Source organism: Anolis carolinensis, chromosome 1 (genome assembly GCF_035594765.1).
Source record: "Anolis carolinensis isolate JA03-04 chromosome 1, rAnoCar3.1.pri, whole genome shotgun sequence".
Classification (NCBI taxonomy): Eukaryota; Metazoa; Chordata; class Lepidosauria; order Squamata; family Dactyloidae; genus Anolis; species Anolis carolinensis.
Genome location: NC_085841.1, coordinates 175,035,308 through 175,050,479, shown reverse-complemented (window position 1 = coordinate 175,050,479; position 15,172 = coordinate 175,035,308). Strand labels below are relative to the sequence as shown.

At 39.6% G+C, this 15,172-nt stretch overlaps 1 protein-coding gene across 3 annotated transcripts in view; it reads right to left on the bottom strand.

Moving 5' to 3' along the window:
• ftcd (formimidoyltransferase cyclodeaminase) overlaps positions 1 to 15,172 on the bottom strand; it is a 31,680-nt gene that overhangs the window by 16,116 nt on the left and 392 nt on the right. For 2 of the 3 annotated variants that reach the window (XM_062959500.1, XM_003215216.4), the window contains exons 2-8: positions 12,510 to 12,693; positions 10,331 to 10,459; positions 7,629 to 7,717; positions 6,198 to 6,377; positions 3,499 to 3,636; positions 1,929 to 2,060; positions 768 to 829 (exon numbers count right to left, since the gene is read on the bottom strand). In XM_062959500.1, the coding sequence (XP_062815570.1) occupies positions 768 to 829; positions 1,929 to 2,060; positions 3,499 to 3,636; positions 6,198 to 6,377; positions 7,629 to 7,717; positions 10,331 to 10,459; positions 12,510 to 12,693 (914 nt within the window). The remainder of the gene's footprint in view (positions 1 to 767; positions 830 to 1,928; positions 2,061 to 3,498; positions 3,637 to 6,197; positions 6,378 to 7,628; positions 7,718 to 10,330; positions 10,460 to 12,509; positions 12,694 to 15,172) is intronic. The other variant, XM_062959507.1, reaches the window with a different exon arrangement.

The window sequence follows — 15,172 nt, the reverse complement described above, 5'->3', positions numbered from 1 at the left end:
GGAAAATCTTCCATTTAATTCCAAAATGAGGCGTGATGAAGCTTAAGGGAAAACCAACTATTTACTTCATTTTACTTATCCCATGGGATGAAGTCCTAGGACAAAGCGTTCCACTTTCTGATATAAAAGGGGATTAAAAAGCTCACTACTTCTGCTAATTACTTTTCTCTGCTAATTACTCTTAGGCCAACACTTCCCATGCCTTTGCATTCATCTACACCTACCACAAAGTCCAGAGACAGCAATCCTCTGGACTGGCCCTGGAAATGCCATCACCTTCACTTTTCTGTTGCTGTCACTGCTGTCAGACACTATAGAGTTCCCTAGCCATATGCAATGGCAATGGTGGGCAACATAGCCCCAATCTATCCCCTTTTTCCTGTTCTGCCTATGTTGACAACAGACTAGCTGGAGCTTCACAGAAACTCTAGATCATTCCCTGACTTTTCTTAATGGCAAGTTAAACTTGTTCATCCCAATTTGCCCTGTCTCAATGACTGGAAGTCCCTAGGCTTCCACTCCCACTTCAGGCTTTAGAGCTAGTATAGACAAGCCCATTTCCTGTAATAAAAAAAACAGGTAGAAGTACTTCAAAGTGAATCCAGTAGCAAGTGGACTTCTGTAAAACTGCAGACAGCCAATTCAATCTGACCAGCCAAATGTACGACGACAAAACCGCTAGAAGTTGAGATAGAGTGGGGTAAAAATACAGTAAATAAATAAAATAAATAAATAAAATTATGTTTGAAAGACAAAATAAGACGTACTCAATTATGCGCTCCTTGGGATTGAATGGAGACAGAGAGTCCAATCCCAATCGGTTGATTACCTGAGAACAAAAAATATGAATTCATAGACATGGATTGGATATCATTAAAAAGATGCTAAAAAATAAAGTAGATGCAGATCTTTACTGGACTGAATTCTATGTAAACTGGACAATAACAGCTCAGACTCTGTGGAGCACTCCCCTAAATGTTACTAACCTCAGGCCTCTTAAATGTATATGTCTATAAGAATCACGAAAAACAAAATCTTAGTGGAAGGTGTTTCAGTTATTCAAGAAAAATGTGAAGAAGGTTGTGTAGCATTTATCTGTAATTACACTATTATTTATTTATTTGCGACATTTATATACCGCCCTTCTCACCCCGAAGGGGACTCAACTATCAACTCAACTGTTGATCCAGTGGACACTGGAGGTGCTCTGCTTTGTAGAGGGACATGGGGAAGCCAGCAGCCCACGCCCCACATCACCCAGCTCCAGCTGAGGGCGATCAGACTGGGGGAAGCATGAGTGCACGTGGACTGTATGTCTTCCCCCATAGATTCCAATGGCAACATGGAAGCCCTCCCATATTGCCCTTGTGGCGGTATGTGCTGGCTTCACCCTCCTTCACCCATAGAGCCACCGCGGTGTTATGTGATGAGAGCCAGCAAGCTCGGTAGGTGACCAGGGCTAAATCGACACATGTCGCCAAATTTAGCCCCATGTGAAGAGGTCGTTATTCATTTTGTACAAAACACTGTTCCTTGTACAATTAATACAGAAAGAGATATGAAACTATCCCATTTCCCAGACATTTTTTCAGCCCACTCCTCCTGCCCTTATTTAGGATTCCCTTCCGGTAAATGGTGGAGCATTCTGTTTTGGTATTTTATACAATGTAATGGTTTGTAATGGTTATGCCATAAATACTTTGGGGGGGGGGGGTTGAACCCTGTTGTAGCACTATTCAGAATCCAGATTTTACTCTTTTCTCCCACTTGAAGTCTGGTTAAGATGTGGTGTAGGCCTGGTTTCTTTCCATCTCAACACCCTCTCCTATTACGTTCCTCCCTTGATATCCATATTCCCACAGTTGAATCCACATTTTAGTTATTTCAGTTTCCCAAAAATTGATTATAAATGAATGGTGAAAAGTTACCAGTCTGATTTTATGATCTTCCTCTAGGATGAAAAGATTGTCTTTCTTAATATAAAATTCTGCTGCATCCAACATGGCCTTTTTGGGGATCAGACCCACTAGCTGAGATCCGACCACGGGCAGATTGAGATCCTAGAAGGGAAAATAGGAACTTCAAAACAATGAAGATATGGTGAAACATTCTTTTGGAGTCCAGCAAGTCCTAATGGGGCCACTTCCACTCCGAGTAAATCCACCTGAGCCACTTCGGGGATTTAAAAAATCTGTTACTAGGGGCAAATGACTTCCTGAAAGAAATGAGACATAATGGAATACTTATATTTGTATATACATACATAACATGATATCTTGGAGATGGAACCCAAGTCTAAAAATGACATTCATTTATGTTTCATCATCATATTTAATAGGATGTACATCATATACACATAGCCTGAATGTAATTTTATGCAACATCTTTAAAATGCTTCTGTATGAACCAAATGTTTGTATACACTAAACCAGGGGTCCTCAAACTTTTAAAGCAGAGGGCTGGTCCACAATCCTTCAGACTGTTGAGGGGCCGAATTATCATTTGGGGAAAAAAACCGAACAAATTCCTATGCACACTGCACATGTCTTATTTGTAGTGCAAAACAACAACAATAACAATGAAAGAACAATACAATATTTAAAAATGAAAATAATTTTAACCAACATAAACCTATCAGGATTTCAATAGGAAGTGTGAGCCTGCTTCTGGCCAATGGAATAGTCAGGTTAATTAGGATTGTTGTTGTTGTGTGTCTTCAAGTCATTTCAGACTTTGGGCGAACCTAAGTCCAAAATTATTTATTTATTTATTTACTACATTTATATCCCACTGTTCTCACCCCGGAGGAACTCAGAGCAGCTGTATGTACATACAATATATTATATTATTAGCATAGCACAATATTAGCATTATACTATGTTGAACTATACCACTATACTGTAATATTATATGTAATATATAACATATAATTAATATTATTATATGACATTATTGTTAGTATTATATTGTATAAAATGATAATATTATTATCAATATTACATGTATATACAATATATTATATTATTAAAACTGATATAAAAATATTATATTATAAATGAGGGCGGGGGCCAGGTAAATTACCTTGGAGGGCCGCATCCGGCCCCCAGGCCTTAGTTTAGGGACCCCTGCACTAAACCATCAAAATGTAGCTCAGGTACCTATGTGGATAATTTTGAATTTTGAAGGATTTGGGGATTCAGACTTCCAGATAAAGCAGTGGTTCTCAACCTGTGGCTCTTCAGGTGTTTTGGCCTTTAATTCCCAGAATTCCTAACAGCTGGTAAACTGGCTGGGATTTCTGGGAGTTTTGGGCCAAAACACCTTGGGACTCACATATTGAGAACCACTGAGATAAAGGATGCTCAACTTGTATTGGTTTTATAAACTCTTTTAACAAATGTGATGTGTTATTTGTTGTTGTTCCCTGCTTTGATCCAAAGAGAGGGGCAGCTAAGAATTAACTGATTAACTGATTATCGGTTCCTTTCTGCAGCTCACCTTGGCATCTTTGCAAACCTCCTCATAGACCACATGAAGGGGAGTGGTTTCAAAATCCAACAGATTCGTAGAGACTTGGGCAATATTTTCTTCATCCAAGTACCATCCCATGCCTTGCACCTGCTTCAACCGACCAGGCTACAAAGGACAATGAGGCATAACTGTTTCAACCAAGCATACATTCAACTATGAGCGCCAACCAATATAAGCCCAAGACAGAAGGACATTTGCTGTCTCCAATCCAGTCACCAACAGCCCATTAAGAATACTACAAAGTTCCCAAAATAGTTTAATTACACTGAGCATTTTCAGCATCTGTCCAAAAGGTAATAATGTAAGTTTAGTGCAACGTTATTAATGAAGTATCCTGCCACTTCTTAAAAATTGAATCCTGGCATATGCACTCATGGGTTATTATCCTAATTATGCTAATAATAGAGTACTAAAGAACAATCCTGAAGGACAGTGTATAAGGTATGCAGTATGTCCGTAACATTTCAATGCAGAAAAAAAAGCAGTTACAAAAAAACAAAATAAACATGCATTGTAGTACAGTAGAGTCTCACTTATCCAACACTCGCTTATCCAATGTTCTGGATTATCCAACGCATTTTTGTAGTCAATGTTTTCAATATATCGTGATATTTTGGTGCTAAATTCATAAATACAGTCATTACTGCATAGCATTACTGCATATTGAACTGCTTTTTCTGTCAAATTTGTTGTTAAACATGATGTTTTGGTGCTTAATTTGTAAAATCATAACCTAATTTGATGTTTAATAGGCTTTTCCTTAATCCCTCCTTATTATCCAACATATTCGCTTATCCAACGTTCTGCCGGCCCGTTTATGTTGGATAAGTGAGACTCTACTGTACTAGGATAATTCTGTTTTGGTCATGTACTAATTTTTTGTGTGTGTCAGGAGAGAATTGAGAAACTGCAAGCGTGACAGAACTGGCCATCTACAAGGACGTTGCCCAGGGGACGCCCGATTGTTTTGATGTTTTTACTATCCTTGTGGGAGGCTTCTCTCATGTCCCCGCATGGAGCTGGAGCTGATAGAGGGAGCTCATCCATGCTCTCCCAGGGTTGGATTCGAACCGGCAACCTTCAGGTCAGTAACCCGACCTTCAAGTCATCAGTCCTGCCGGCACAAGGGTTTAACCCACTGCACCACCAGGGGCTCCATGTACTATATATATAAAGACAAGAAGGTCACCGGTGATTCTAGTATCGAATGGGAAGAGGAGAAGGGCACAAGGGACTATACACATCCCTTCATACTTCATGGACTGTGAGATCTCTTTCAACAAAAGGAATAGCACTTGAAAATGTGGGAAATGATAAAGAAATCTTCCAACAAAGGAAGAGTGCGGCTGTACTATAGAATTAATGCAGTTTGGCACCACTCAACTGCATGCCTCAATTCTATGGAGTCCTGGGAGTTGTAGATTCGTAAGGTACCAGCACTCTTTGACAGAGAAGACTGAAGTACAAACCCTCACTACAATGGGAAAGTGAAACCCTTAGCACTTTGAAATCAAAGCAATTTTAAAGTTCCTTCAGCATGGACATGGAGTGGCCTGACTTTGTCTGACATCCAGAAGCTACTAAGGAGACACAACTCCTATATACTGTAATATAAAGTGTCCCTAGGAATCATGCCTTAAAAATAGGAGCCCCCGATACCGCAGAGGGTTAAACCCTTGTGCTGGCAAGACTGATGACTTGAAGGTTGAGTTTGCTGACCTGAAAGTTGCCAGTTCGAATCCAACCTAGGGACAGTGCAGTTGAGCTCCCTCTATCAGTGCCAGCTCCATGCGGGATCATGAGAGAAGCCTCCCACAAGGATGGTAAAAACATCAAAACAACCAGACGACACCTGGGCAAGGTCCTTGCAGACAGCCAGTTCTCTCACACCAGAAGCAATTTGCAGTTTCTCAAGTCGCTCAGGATATGGAAAAAAAAGTTTTAAAATGAAATTGTCCTCCTTTTCTTGCTATGTTCTGAAAAAGCACATAATACATTAGTAAGGATGTCTGATTTCCAGTTGTTTAACAATACAGTAGAGTTTCACTTATCCAACATTCGCGTATCCAATGTTCTGGATTATCCAACACATTTTTGTAGTCAATGTTTTCAATACATCGTGATATTTTGGTCTAAATTCATAAATACAGTAATTACTATGTAGCATTATTGCGTATTGAACTACTTTTTCTGTCAAATTTGTTGTATAACATGATGTTTTGATGCTTAATTTGTAAAATCAAACCCTAATTTGGTGTTTAATAGGCTTCTCCTTAATCTCTCCTTATTATCCAACATATTCGCTTAACCAACGTTCTGCCGGCCCGTTTATGTTGGATAAGTGAGACTCTACTGTATATATTCTCTGTAAATTACACAGACAAAACAAAGAAAAACATGGAGCAGGAAGGAACCAGGAATGGGTTACTTATGGAAAGACTGGGGATTCAGTTCAGTTCTGGTAGAGAAAACAAATTCCTGAGCTCTAAAATTCCTTAATTTTAAATTGATATAATGCAGCTTCAAATGGTATTATATGACAGTGTAGATGGGGCCGTAGTGAAACCAAGCTCCAAAGTAGATCCTGCATGCCAGGCTTCTGGTTTTGACAGTTTTAAAGGAGAGTGGGGCAGGAGAAAGGCAGAAGTTATTTCTTCCCTGTGTACCTGGTCTTTAGCACGGCCTTGCTCTCGAATGTTTAAGGCAATCCGGTGTGCGAGCTCCTTTGTGCACAGCAAATTGATGTTATATGCTATGAGGAACGTCCGTGCCCCTGTCACTGTCGCTCCCCACCTTGGAACAAAGCTTGTGGGGCCAAAATCAGGAGTCCATTCCACTTTTTGAAGCTTGAAGATAAGAGAGAAGGAAAAGAGGAGGATGGCTTAGTTTTAGTGACATGAAGAATATTACACCTGTGTTAAAAGGATGTCGGAGTAAAATAGCTGGTTTCCAATAGCATTTAACACTGAAATAACCCAGAAAGTCAAACAATGATATTAAACATCTTTCAAGCTTCTTGGTTTTTAGTTTCCCAGGGCAAGAAGGTGCAGTTCTCCTTACTCTGCACATTGGCAGCCTTTCCTTCACTTTGAAATCCCTGTGAATGATATGCTTTTTAAAACGTGGATGGGGAGGAAAGTTCACCCAAAGCAGACCCTTGTGCCTCTGTAATGAAATAAAGCTGAAATCTGCTCATTCCAGAATTTGTCATTCCTTTAAGTAACTGGTACAACAACCAAACAGAGGATGAAGTGTCAGATGTGTTGGTTCCATTATCCTGGTCCTATACAATCTGGAGAGAAGTTCCAGTAAAATATCCTAATTTCTCTTCTGCACATCCTCAAATATTTCATCATTTTTTTATCGTGTCAGAAGCGACTTGAAAACATACTGCATGTTGCTTCTGGTGTGAGAGTATTGGCTATCTACAGAGACATTGCCCAGGGGATACCCAGATGTGTTAACATCCTTCTGGGAGGCTTCTCTTATGTCCCCGTAAGCTAGAGCTGACAGACGGGAGCTCACCCCATCTTGCAGATTCGAACTGGAAACCTTCAGGTCAGCAACCCAACCTTCAGGTCAGCAGTTCAGCCATCACAAGGATTTAACCCATTGAAAACAGGGACATGCTTGGCCAAGCAACATCATAAGGCAGCCACCTTGGTGAACGTTATTGATGAAGAAGAACACACAAGCTAGGAGAGACTTCAGTAATTTCAGTTTCCCAACTTTGCCCTCTTCTCTCCACCCCACCTTGCTGAGTTAATTGACTACACATTTGCAATTTGAACCCAGCTTGCAGCAATGAAAGTAAGCTGGGAATAAAGCTGAAACTGGGAGGAGGAAAAGGAAATGGGAACATTTTATAAACAGCTTACAAGTGGGAAGACGTAGGATTCATTGGGACTGTCCCGCTCATATCTAGACAGTTGGAGAGTATGGTTTTGAATTCGCCTATACTGCTTTGAGTCTCCTTATGGAGATAAAAAGCAGGGTATAAAGAAACATTAATAATAATAATAATAATAATATCAAAACTATAGCACAACTTCTCAAAACAGCAAGACTACTATTACTAACAATATTAAAAGTCTTACTTTCTCAGCAAGGGCCTCATACTCTCCTGCTCGGATGGCTGGTAAGGACCGCCGACTCTCCTTCCGAGCTGCTTTTCCATAGAGGTACACTGCAAAGAAAGGGCAGCTTACAGACATGCAGCATGAGACCTGGGCTTCTGGACTGCAACCTGAGTGAGTGAGGGTTTTCTTAGGTAAGAAATACTCAGACGTGGTGATGCCAATTTCTTCCTCTGAGATATAACTTAACAGTTTCTGGGAATTTTTAGCAGTCTCTCATCCAAGTACGAAACAGGAGTGACCCTGCCTAGCTTCCAAAATCAGACAGATCTGGTGCCTTTATGGTAGTGGTTCTCCACCTGTGGGTCCCCAAATGTTTTGGCCTTCAACTCCCAGAAATCCTAACAGCTGGGAAACTGGCTAGGATTTCTAGGAGGTGAAGGCCAAAACATCTGGGGACCCACAGGTTGAGAACCACTGCTTTAGGGCATTTAGGCAGAATGGGATGCAACCTACAGAAACTAACTGGGAGAGGTGAAGAGGACTGGAAGCCAGGTAGAGTAAATTGGTCAGTTGCCCTATTATTTTCCCTGCAGAAGCACTATTACCTCAAGACATTCATGAAAGAGTTCTGCCAGCTCTTAATGTCTGTTGCTCTTAATGCCCTGTTCACACAACCCAGCAGAAGCAAGCCAGGCCAGAATAATGGGGACTGCTACTCCTTCTTCTTGTTGCTTAGAGATGCAAAGGCTCTAAAGGAAAAGTGGGGGAGTAAACCATGAATAAGACAGTATTTTTTCCTGAGGGTTTCTTTATCTCCAAAGACTTGGGGGAAATAGACTATTTTCCAATGAGCAAAAGGTTAGAAACAACAACAACATCATCATCAACATCAACAACAACAACAATTATTATTATTTTATTATCTCTCCCCGAAGGTACTCTGAGCGGCTTCCATAAACAAAAACAGCAAACATTCAATGCTGTGTACAGTATAAAACATTTAAAACATACAACTAAAACATATTGAACAGCTTTGGCTAGGTAAAGGTAAAGGCTTTCCCCGTGTCATACTCTGGGGTTTGGTGCTCATTTCCATTTCTAAGCCAAAGAGCTGGTGCTGTCTGTAGACACCTCCAAGGCCATGTGGCTGTATGGAGCGCCGTTACCTTACTGCTGGAGCAGTAACTATTGATCTACTCACATTTGCATGTTTTCAAATTCCTAGGTTGGCAGAAGCTGGGTCTAATAATGGGAGCTCACCCTACTCCCTGGATTCAAACCTTTTGGTCAAGCTCATCAGCTCAACAGTTTAATCTGCTGCACCATCAGGGGCTCAAAAACATATCAATATAAAAGCATATAAATCTGTCAATCCAGTACAATAAATAATACAATTCCACTGTTAAAATCTGTATAACGATGTAAACATATCGTTCTTTGATAAATTAAAATAGTCATTGCCAGCTTCGTCCACCAAGATGGAATCCGGGATAAACTATTCATCCTCCTCCCCATAAACTAGTGAGCAGAAGTAGGTTTTTAATTCTTTCTTAAAGGAAGGGAGTGAGGGGGCTGTTCTAATTTCTTTCACATATTCACTGCCCTGTTTCCAGAGCTAAGAAAAAGACTTCAGACTATGCACAATTCCTGGTTATGATTTCTTCTTCTCACTTCTTGTTACGGGGATGGATGTGTTCTGCTTCACTCTATCAAAAACTAATGGAGACAAAAATAACCTGTTTCCCTAATGTTTTATTCTGTCTTTCTTGATATTGGGGGCACCTTCCCTCCTCCACAAAATAGCAAAATCAAAGAAGTTGTTATAGATCAGATATTGAGCCCCCGGTGATGCAGTGTTTCCGATTCGAATCCCTCTCGGGGAGAGCACGGATGAGCTCCCTTTATCAGCTCCAGCTCCATGCAGGGACATGAAAGAAGCCTCCTACAAGGATGGTAAAAACATCAAAACACCCTGGGCAACGTCCTTGCAGATGGCCAATTTTTTCATACCAGAAGCAACTTGCAGTTTCTCAAATCGCTTCTGACATGGAAAAAAAAGTTCAGATATTTCTTACTAGTCAGGACCTGGTAACCCCAATTGTAACAGATTTTTTAAAAAGTTACATGTGTAACTCTGAAATAATATGTACCTTTAATATATCAGACATGACATTTCCCCCAAAGCCAAGTTAGATATGATGTAATTTTTGTTCCATGAGTAATAAGTTCTTCAAATTTTTTGAAAAATTCTCATATATATATACACACATACACATATACATACACATACATACAAAATTATAATTATAAAATTATAAACTTGGAGTCAGTGAGAACAATACCACAAGGAATCTGTGGGTACCAAATGTCCCCCAGATACCCCAAAAATGAGCTGTGCAAAACATACTAATAGAAGAAAAGAAATGCCTAAGGGTGCATCACTGTAGAATTACTGCAGTTTGGTTCCACTTTAAGTGCCATGGTGCAATGCTTTGGAATCATGTTAGTTGTGGTTTTAAAGCTATTTAGGCTTCATTGCCAAAGAGACTATAATCCCAGAATTCTATAGTATTGAGTCATGACAATTAAAGTGATGTCAAACTGCATTAATTCTCTAGTGTATATTTATCCTGTGCTACAATTTTAGAGAAAACATTACTGAATAGTATAGAGTGCTTTTCAGATTCAAGATCCTTCCTCTTCAGTGACGACCAATTTACCTGGCACACTCAATTCATCTGCTAAACGTTTTCCAAAGAGATTGGCACAGTGAATGCATTCTTCCATCGTGACATTTTTCACTGGGACAAATGGGCAGACATCCAGGGCACCCATTCGGGGGTGCTCACCTAGGACAAGAAAACACAGCTTCTGAAAATTGTCAGTAAAATCAGGAGGGAGAAAGGTCAAAGGGGCAGTTGCAGAAAAGAAAAGCTAAAATACAGTAGAGTCTCACTTATCCAACACTAGCTTATCCAACGTTCTGGATTATCCAACGCACTTTTGTAGACAATGTTTTCAATACATCATGATATTTTGGTACTAAATTCAAAAATACAGTAATTACTACATAGCATTACCATGTATTGAACTACTTTTTCTGTCAAATTTGTTGTATAACATGATGTTTTGGTGCTTAATTTGTAAAATCATAACCTAATTTGATGTTTAATAGGCTTTTCCTTAATCCCTCCTTATTATACAACATATTCGCTTATCCAACATTCTGCCGGCCCATTTATGTTGGATAAGTGAGACTCTACTGTATAGAGAAAGCTAAATTTCCACATGTTTGAAGACTAAGCTAACATCCAAGGTCAATGACATCTCTGCAAATAATGACTGGTTAAATGAAATATATTTGTTTTAGCCAGTTTAAAATGGCATTTTTGACTGAGTGAGATTAGAGCAGGCAGGCACCACCCATGCTTGTAATAGGCTGGCCTCATAAGTATTTTGTAGGCGGCAAAATGGTTTATGCACCAGATGCTGTAGATAATCTTTTGAGAACACATCCGGTACCCACCCATCCTGCTCTTTGTCCTCCAGGTCCAGGTTATAGTAACAAGAAGTACACATGGCAGTTTGCCTCAAATCTGCTGTGGTGGAGGGTTCTCACAAAAGTTCCAAGTCCTATAAGATATTTTATCCCTTGGGTGCATAGGAGTATTGTGAGAACACACACATTTATTTATTTATTTATTTATGTATTTATTTACTATATTTATATCCCGCTTTCTCTCAGCCTGAAGGGGACTCAAAGCAGCTCACAGTATGACAAAACTCAATGCCACATACAAACAGGTAAAAATGCAATACATCATATACAAAAACTGAATAAAAACATAAATACGAGGGTTATCCAGAAAGTTCATTACGTTTTGGAATTAAAAATAAACAAAGTATAGGAGAAAACATTTACCATATTCAGTTGAAAGCCAGACCCAAATACCAGTTCTCACCATAGTCCCCATTGAAATCTAGGCAGTTATCATAGTGATAAAAGTGTTTGGAAAGCCCTCCCCCCCCCCCAACATTCCCGCCTGGCTTGTGTCCTGAACTAGGCTGGCTTCCCTTCGCTCAGCTGTCATGTGCTGTGCTCAGCTTTCCGCACGATCTTCCTGGATTGCTCTTCTGTTTTGCAGAATCGCTCATATTGGCTGAGGTCAGTGGAAGTTGCAGTTGAAAACACCTGAAGGACACCAGTTTAGGAAAGGCTGAGTTGCCCTCACAGAAATGGCCATGTTTTAAACCAAGAGTAGGAAATCAGAGGCCCTCCAGAAGCAGATGAAGTAGTCCTATTCTTATCATTCCCCGCATTGTCTGGGAATGGGCTACAGCTGGTGAAAACTGACATCGGAAACATTTGGAGAGTCACACGTCCTCAAGCCCTGTTGACAACATTAAATTTGTATGTGGCCAGAAGTCTCAAAATTCCAGGAGAATGGAACACGTACAGATATCTTCTCTTGTCACTTGTCAGACTAGTGAACTGGGAGTTATATTATCCTTACAACAGTCTGATGACATTTGCTAGATTGGAGAGCCAACCAATGCTCATGGTTGAGTCTGTGCAGAGGTTTGCAACAATGCTGCATATATGCAACCCTGATGTATAAACTGATGGCCCAATAAATTGCTAGGTAGAGTAATAACCTACCTACATGATATGTTATCTAGCACTGGACAATACTGAACTACCAAAGAGCAAACCCAAAACCCAGGACTTTCCAAATATATACTGATTCTCTCTAAAAAAAAAAATGTACCACATCAAGGGCCAAATGGAAAGTCTGTAAAAAGAAGTAGAAAGTCTGTACAGTTTCCCTACAAGATGCCATAAAGGTCTTGTTTGGTTCTTCTGTTCTCTGATGTTTCCTTTCACTTTGTTGCAATTACCTGTATGTTTTGCCATGTCAATGAGTTCAAAAGCTCTCCTGGCTGCATTCAGCGCACCTTCAATGGCGTCTTCAGGGCTCCCCACAAAAGTATAAACTGTTCGATTGGTGGAAGGACCTGCATCCACATCCAGGAGCACACAGCCCTCGGTCTGGGAGATGGCCTTGCCGATCTCATCTATCACCTGCTCAAGAGCACAGCTGTCAGATGGTCTGAAACAGCATAACCTCAGTACTAAACAGATGCAAATCAATGACTTTAAACTGGAAAGTTGTGAACTTTTTTTAAAAAATTTTTTATTTGATACATCCCAACAATTAACTTTTTTTTTTGCCATACATGACTTACTTCAGTATACATTATTCCAAAAGTAACTCTTCCTTAAATGACATTTTAAACAGTCCTTAGAAATATATCACCCTCCACCCCTGCCCTCCTCCCATACCCCCCACCCCCCTGGAACAGCAATTCAAAATATTGTCAATACATCCGTTTAACCGTGTGGAACGCCTGGTTCAAGGTGCTGTATCTTTCGTCTCCGTCTATTTTGTCAATTAACACAGTCCATTTCCTGAACCAGTCTTGATCTTTTAGGCTATTTGTATATATTTTTTCTTTTGAGTGATGAGGTTTCTACATCCCATTTTGTATCCTCCCTCCATCCTCGGGCTATCGTGGCTTGTATTGCGGCTGTCATATATTTTAAGATCTCTGTCCAATTATTGTTATCATCCTTTACCTTTACTGTGAGAGACATGTATCTGGCTTTGTCCCATATTAATTCTTTCCCTATTGTTTCTTCCATTATTTTTCTTATTTTACTATAAAAGTCCTGAATTTTTCTACAGTCCCACCACATGTGGGAGAATGTACCTATTTCCCCACAGTTATGCCAACACTTATTTCCAGTATGTATGCTAATTGGAGGGGGATTCTGTACCATTTGGATATTATTTTCCTTTGGGTTTCTTTAATCCTTATATGTTTAATTTTATGAATATTATCAATCCAAGACCCAATTAATTTCTCAGTAAAGTTTTTTTCCTGTTTCCAGTTATCTATAAGGGTTGTTTTTGTTTTGTAAGTTAAGGTGATTAGTTCGTCATACAATAGCCCAATCATTCCTTTATCTATTTCTATTTTCCTTTTCATTATTCTATCCAGTGGGGAAAGCTGTGAACTGATGAAAAGGTCATGGTTACTATTCAGTCTTGGTTCATTCTACATTGGTCCACATGGGAGCAAACCTTTCCTTCTATTTTAGAGGGAGCATTCCAAAGAGCACAACTTTACAGACATGAACATATTGTTTGAATAACCAAGTTGCTGCCAAAATTGTTGTTAGCCTTTTTTTTCCAATTCAGGACTACAGGTGGCTTACAACAGATAAAGATATAGTCAAAAATTAACAAAATATAGAAGTTTGAAACTTCACCTGCCTGTAGAGAGCAAGGTGGGTGTCAGTTTAACCTCTCTGGGAGTCAAGAGCTTGAGTCCTGCCATATTTATTCTTTGTTTGTTATATGTACATGCTTGTAATAACAATGCATATGTATACTGGATAATGGGTATTGTTATGCTTTAACCATGCTGATATTTGCTTGCATTGGGAGGGAGGCTGCTGGAGAAATTTTCATTAGTTAAGAAGTGTTTATCCATGGAAGATTTACAACGCAATTGTAATAGGAAGTTCGTAACTGGTGAAAAAACTTCAAGACTCTTCTCATAGGAAAGTGAGATGAAGTATATTTGAAATGTTTTGGTTTAAGAGCCAATGGGGAAAAACAACAACAACAAACAACAACAACAAAACTTTATTTATATACCGCTCTATCTCGGATAAGCACCGTGCAAGATGGACTGGGTTTGAGTATTGACAAAATAGATGAAAACCCATAGAATATTTTTATTGCTTTATTTCTAAATGTATTATATAGTCACTTATTGCATAGATCTAACAATGTATGTGGTATGGTTAGCAACTCTATTATCTTAAACAACATTTCTATACATTAGTGTTTATTGGGTGCTGATTGATTCAACTAGAGCAGTGGTTCTCAACCTGTGGGCTGCAGCCCACCAGTGGGCCGCAATAACAGAAACCCAGTCCACAAACCTCCTTCCTCTTTATTTTATTTTATTTTATTTTATTTTATTTCCACTCCTTTTCACAGAGCTGACCATTGCATTGGATAGACCACATCAGCTCTAGATTATTAAATATGGTTTTCTGTGGGAGAGCAGATGGCAACTACTGGATGTCATATGTTCTATATCCGAAACTAGAGCTGATGTGGTCTATCCAATGCAGTTTTCTGAATGGGCACCCCAAATAACCAAAACAAATCTAAAGTTGACCAAAACTGATTTGTAACCCTTTTGGTACTAATGTTGGAGGGTGGTCCATGGTCAAAAAAAGGTTGGGAACCACTGAACTAGGGAAATTGGACCAGTGGGAGTGGTGAAGGTGGAAGAAGGGAGAGAGGTTCTCACCACATAAAAGTGTATGCAGGATGAGATAAGCAAAAGAGCAGAATAGATGGAAGACAGAGTACAGCAAGTGGCGGAGAGCAAAAAGTGAAGAGCGGTGACCTGCAAGGACATTAATAACATATTTCTTCCTTCATTCGCTATTAATTGAATTTGTGGTACTGAATAAATGA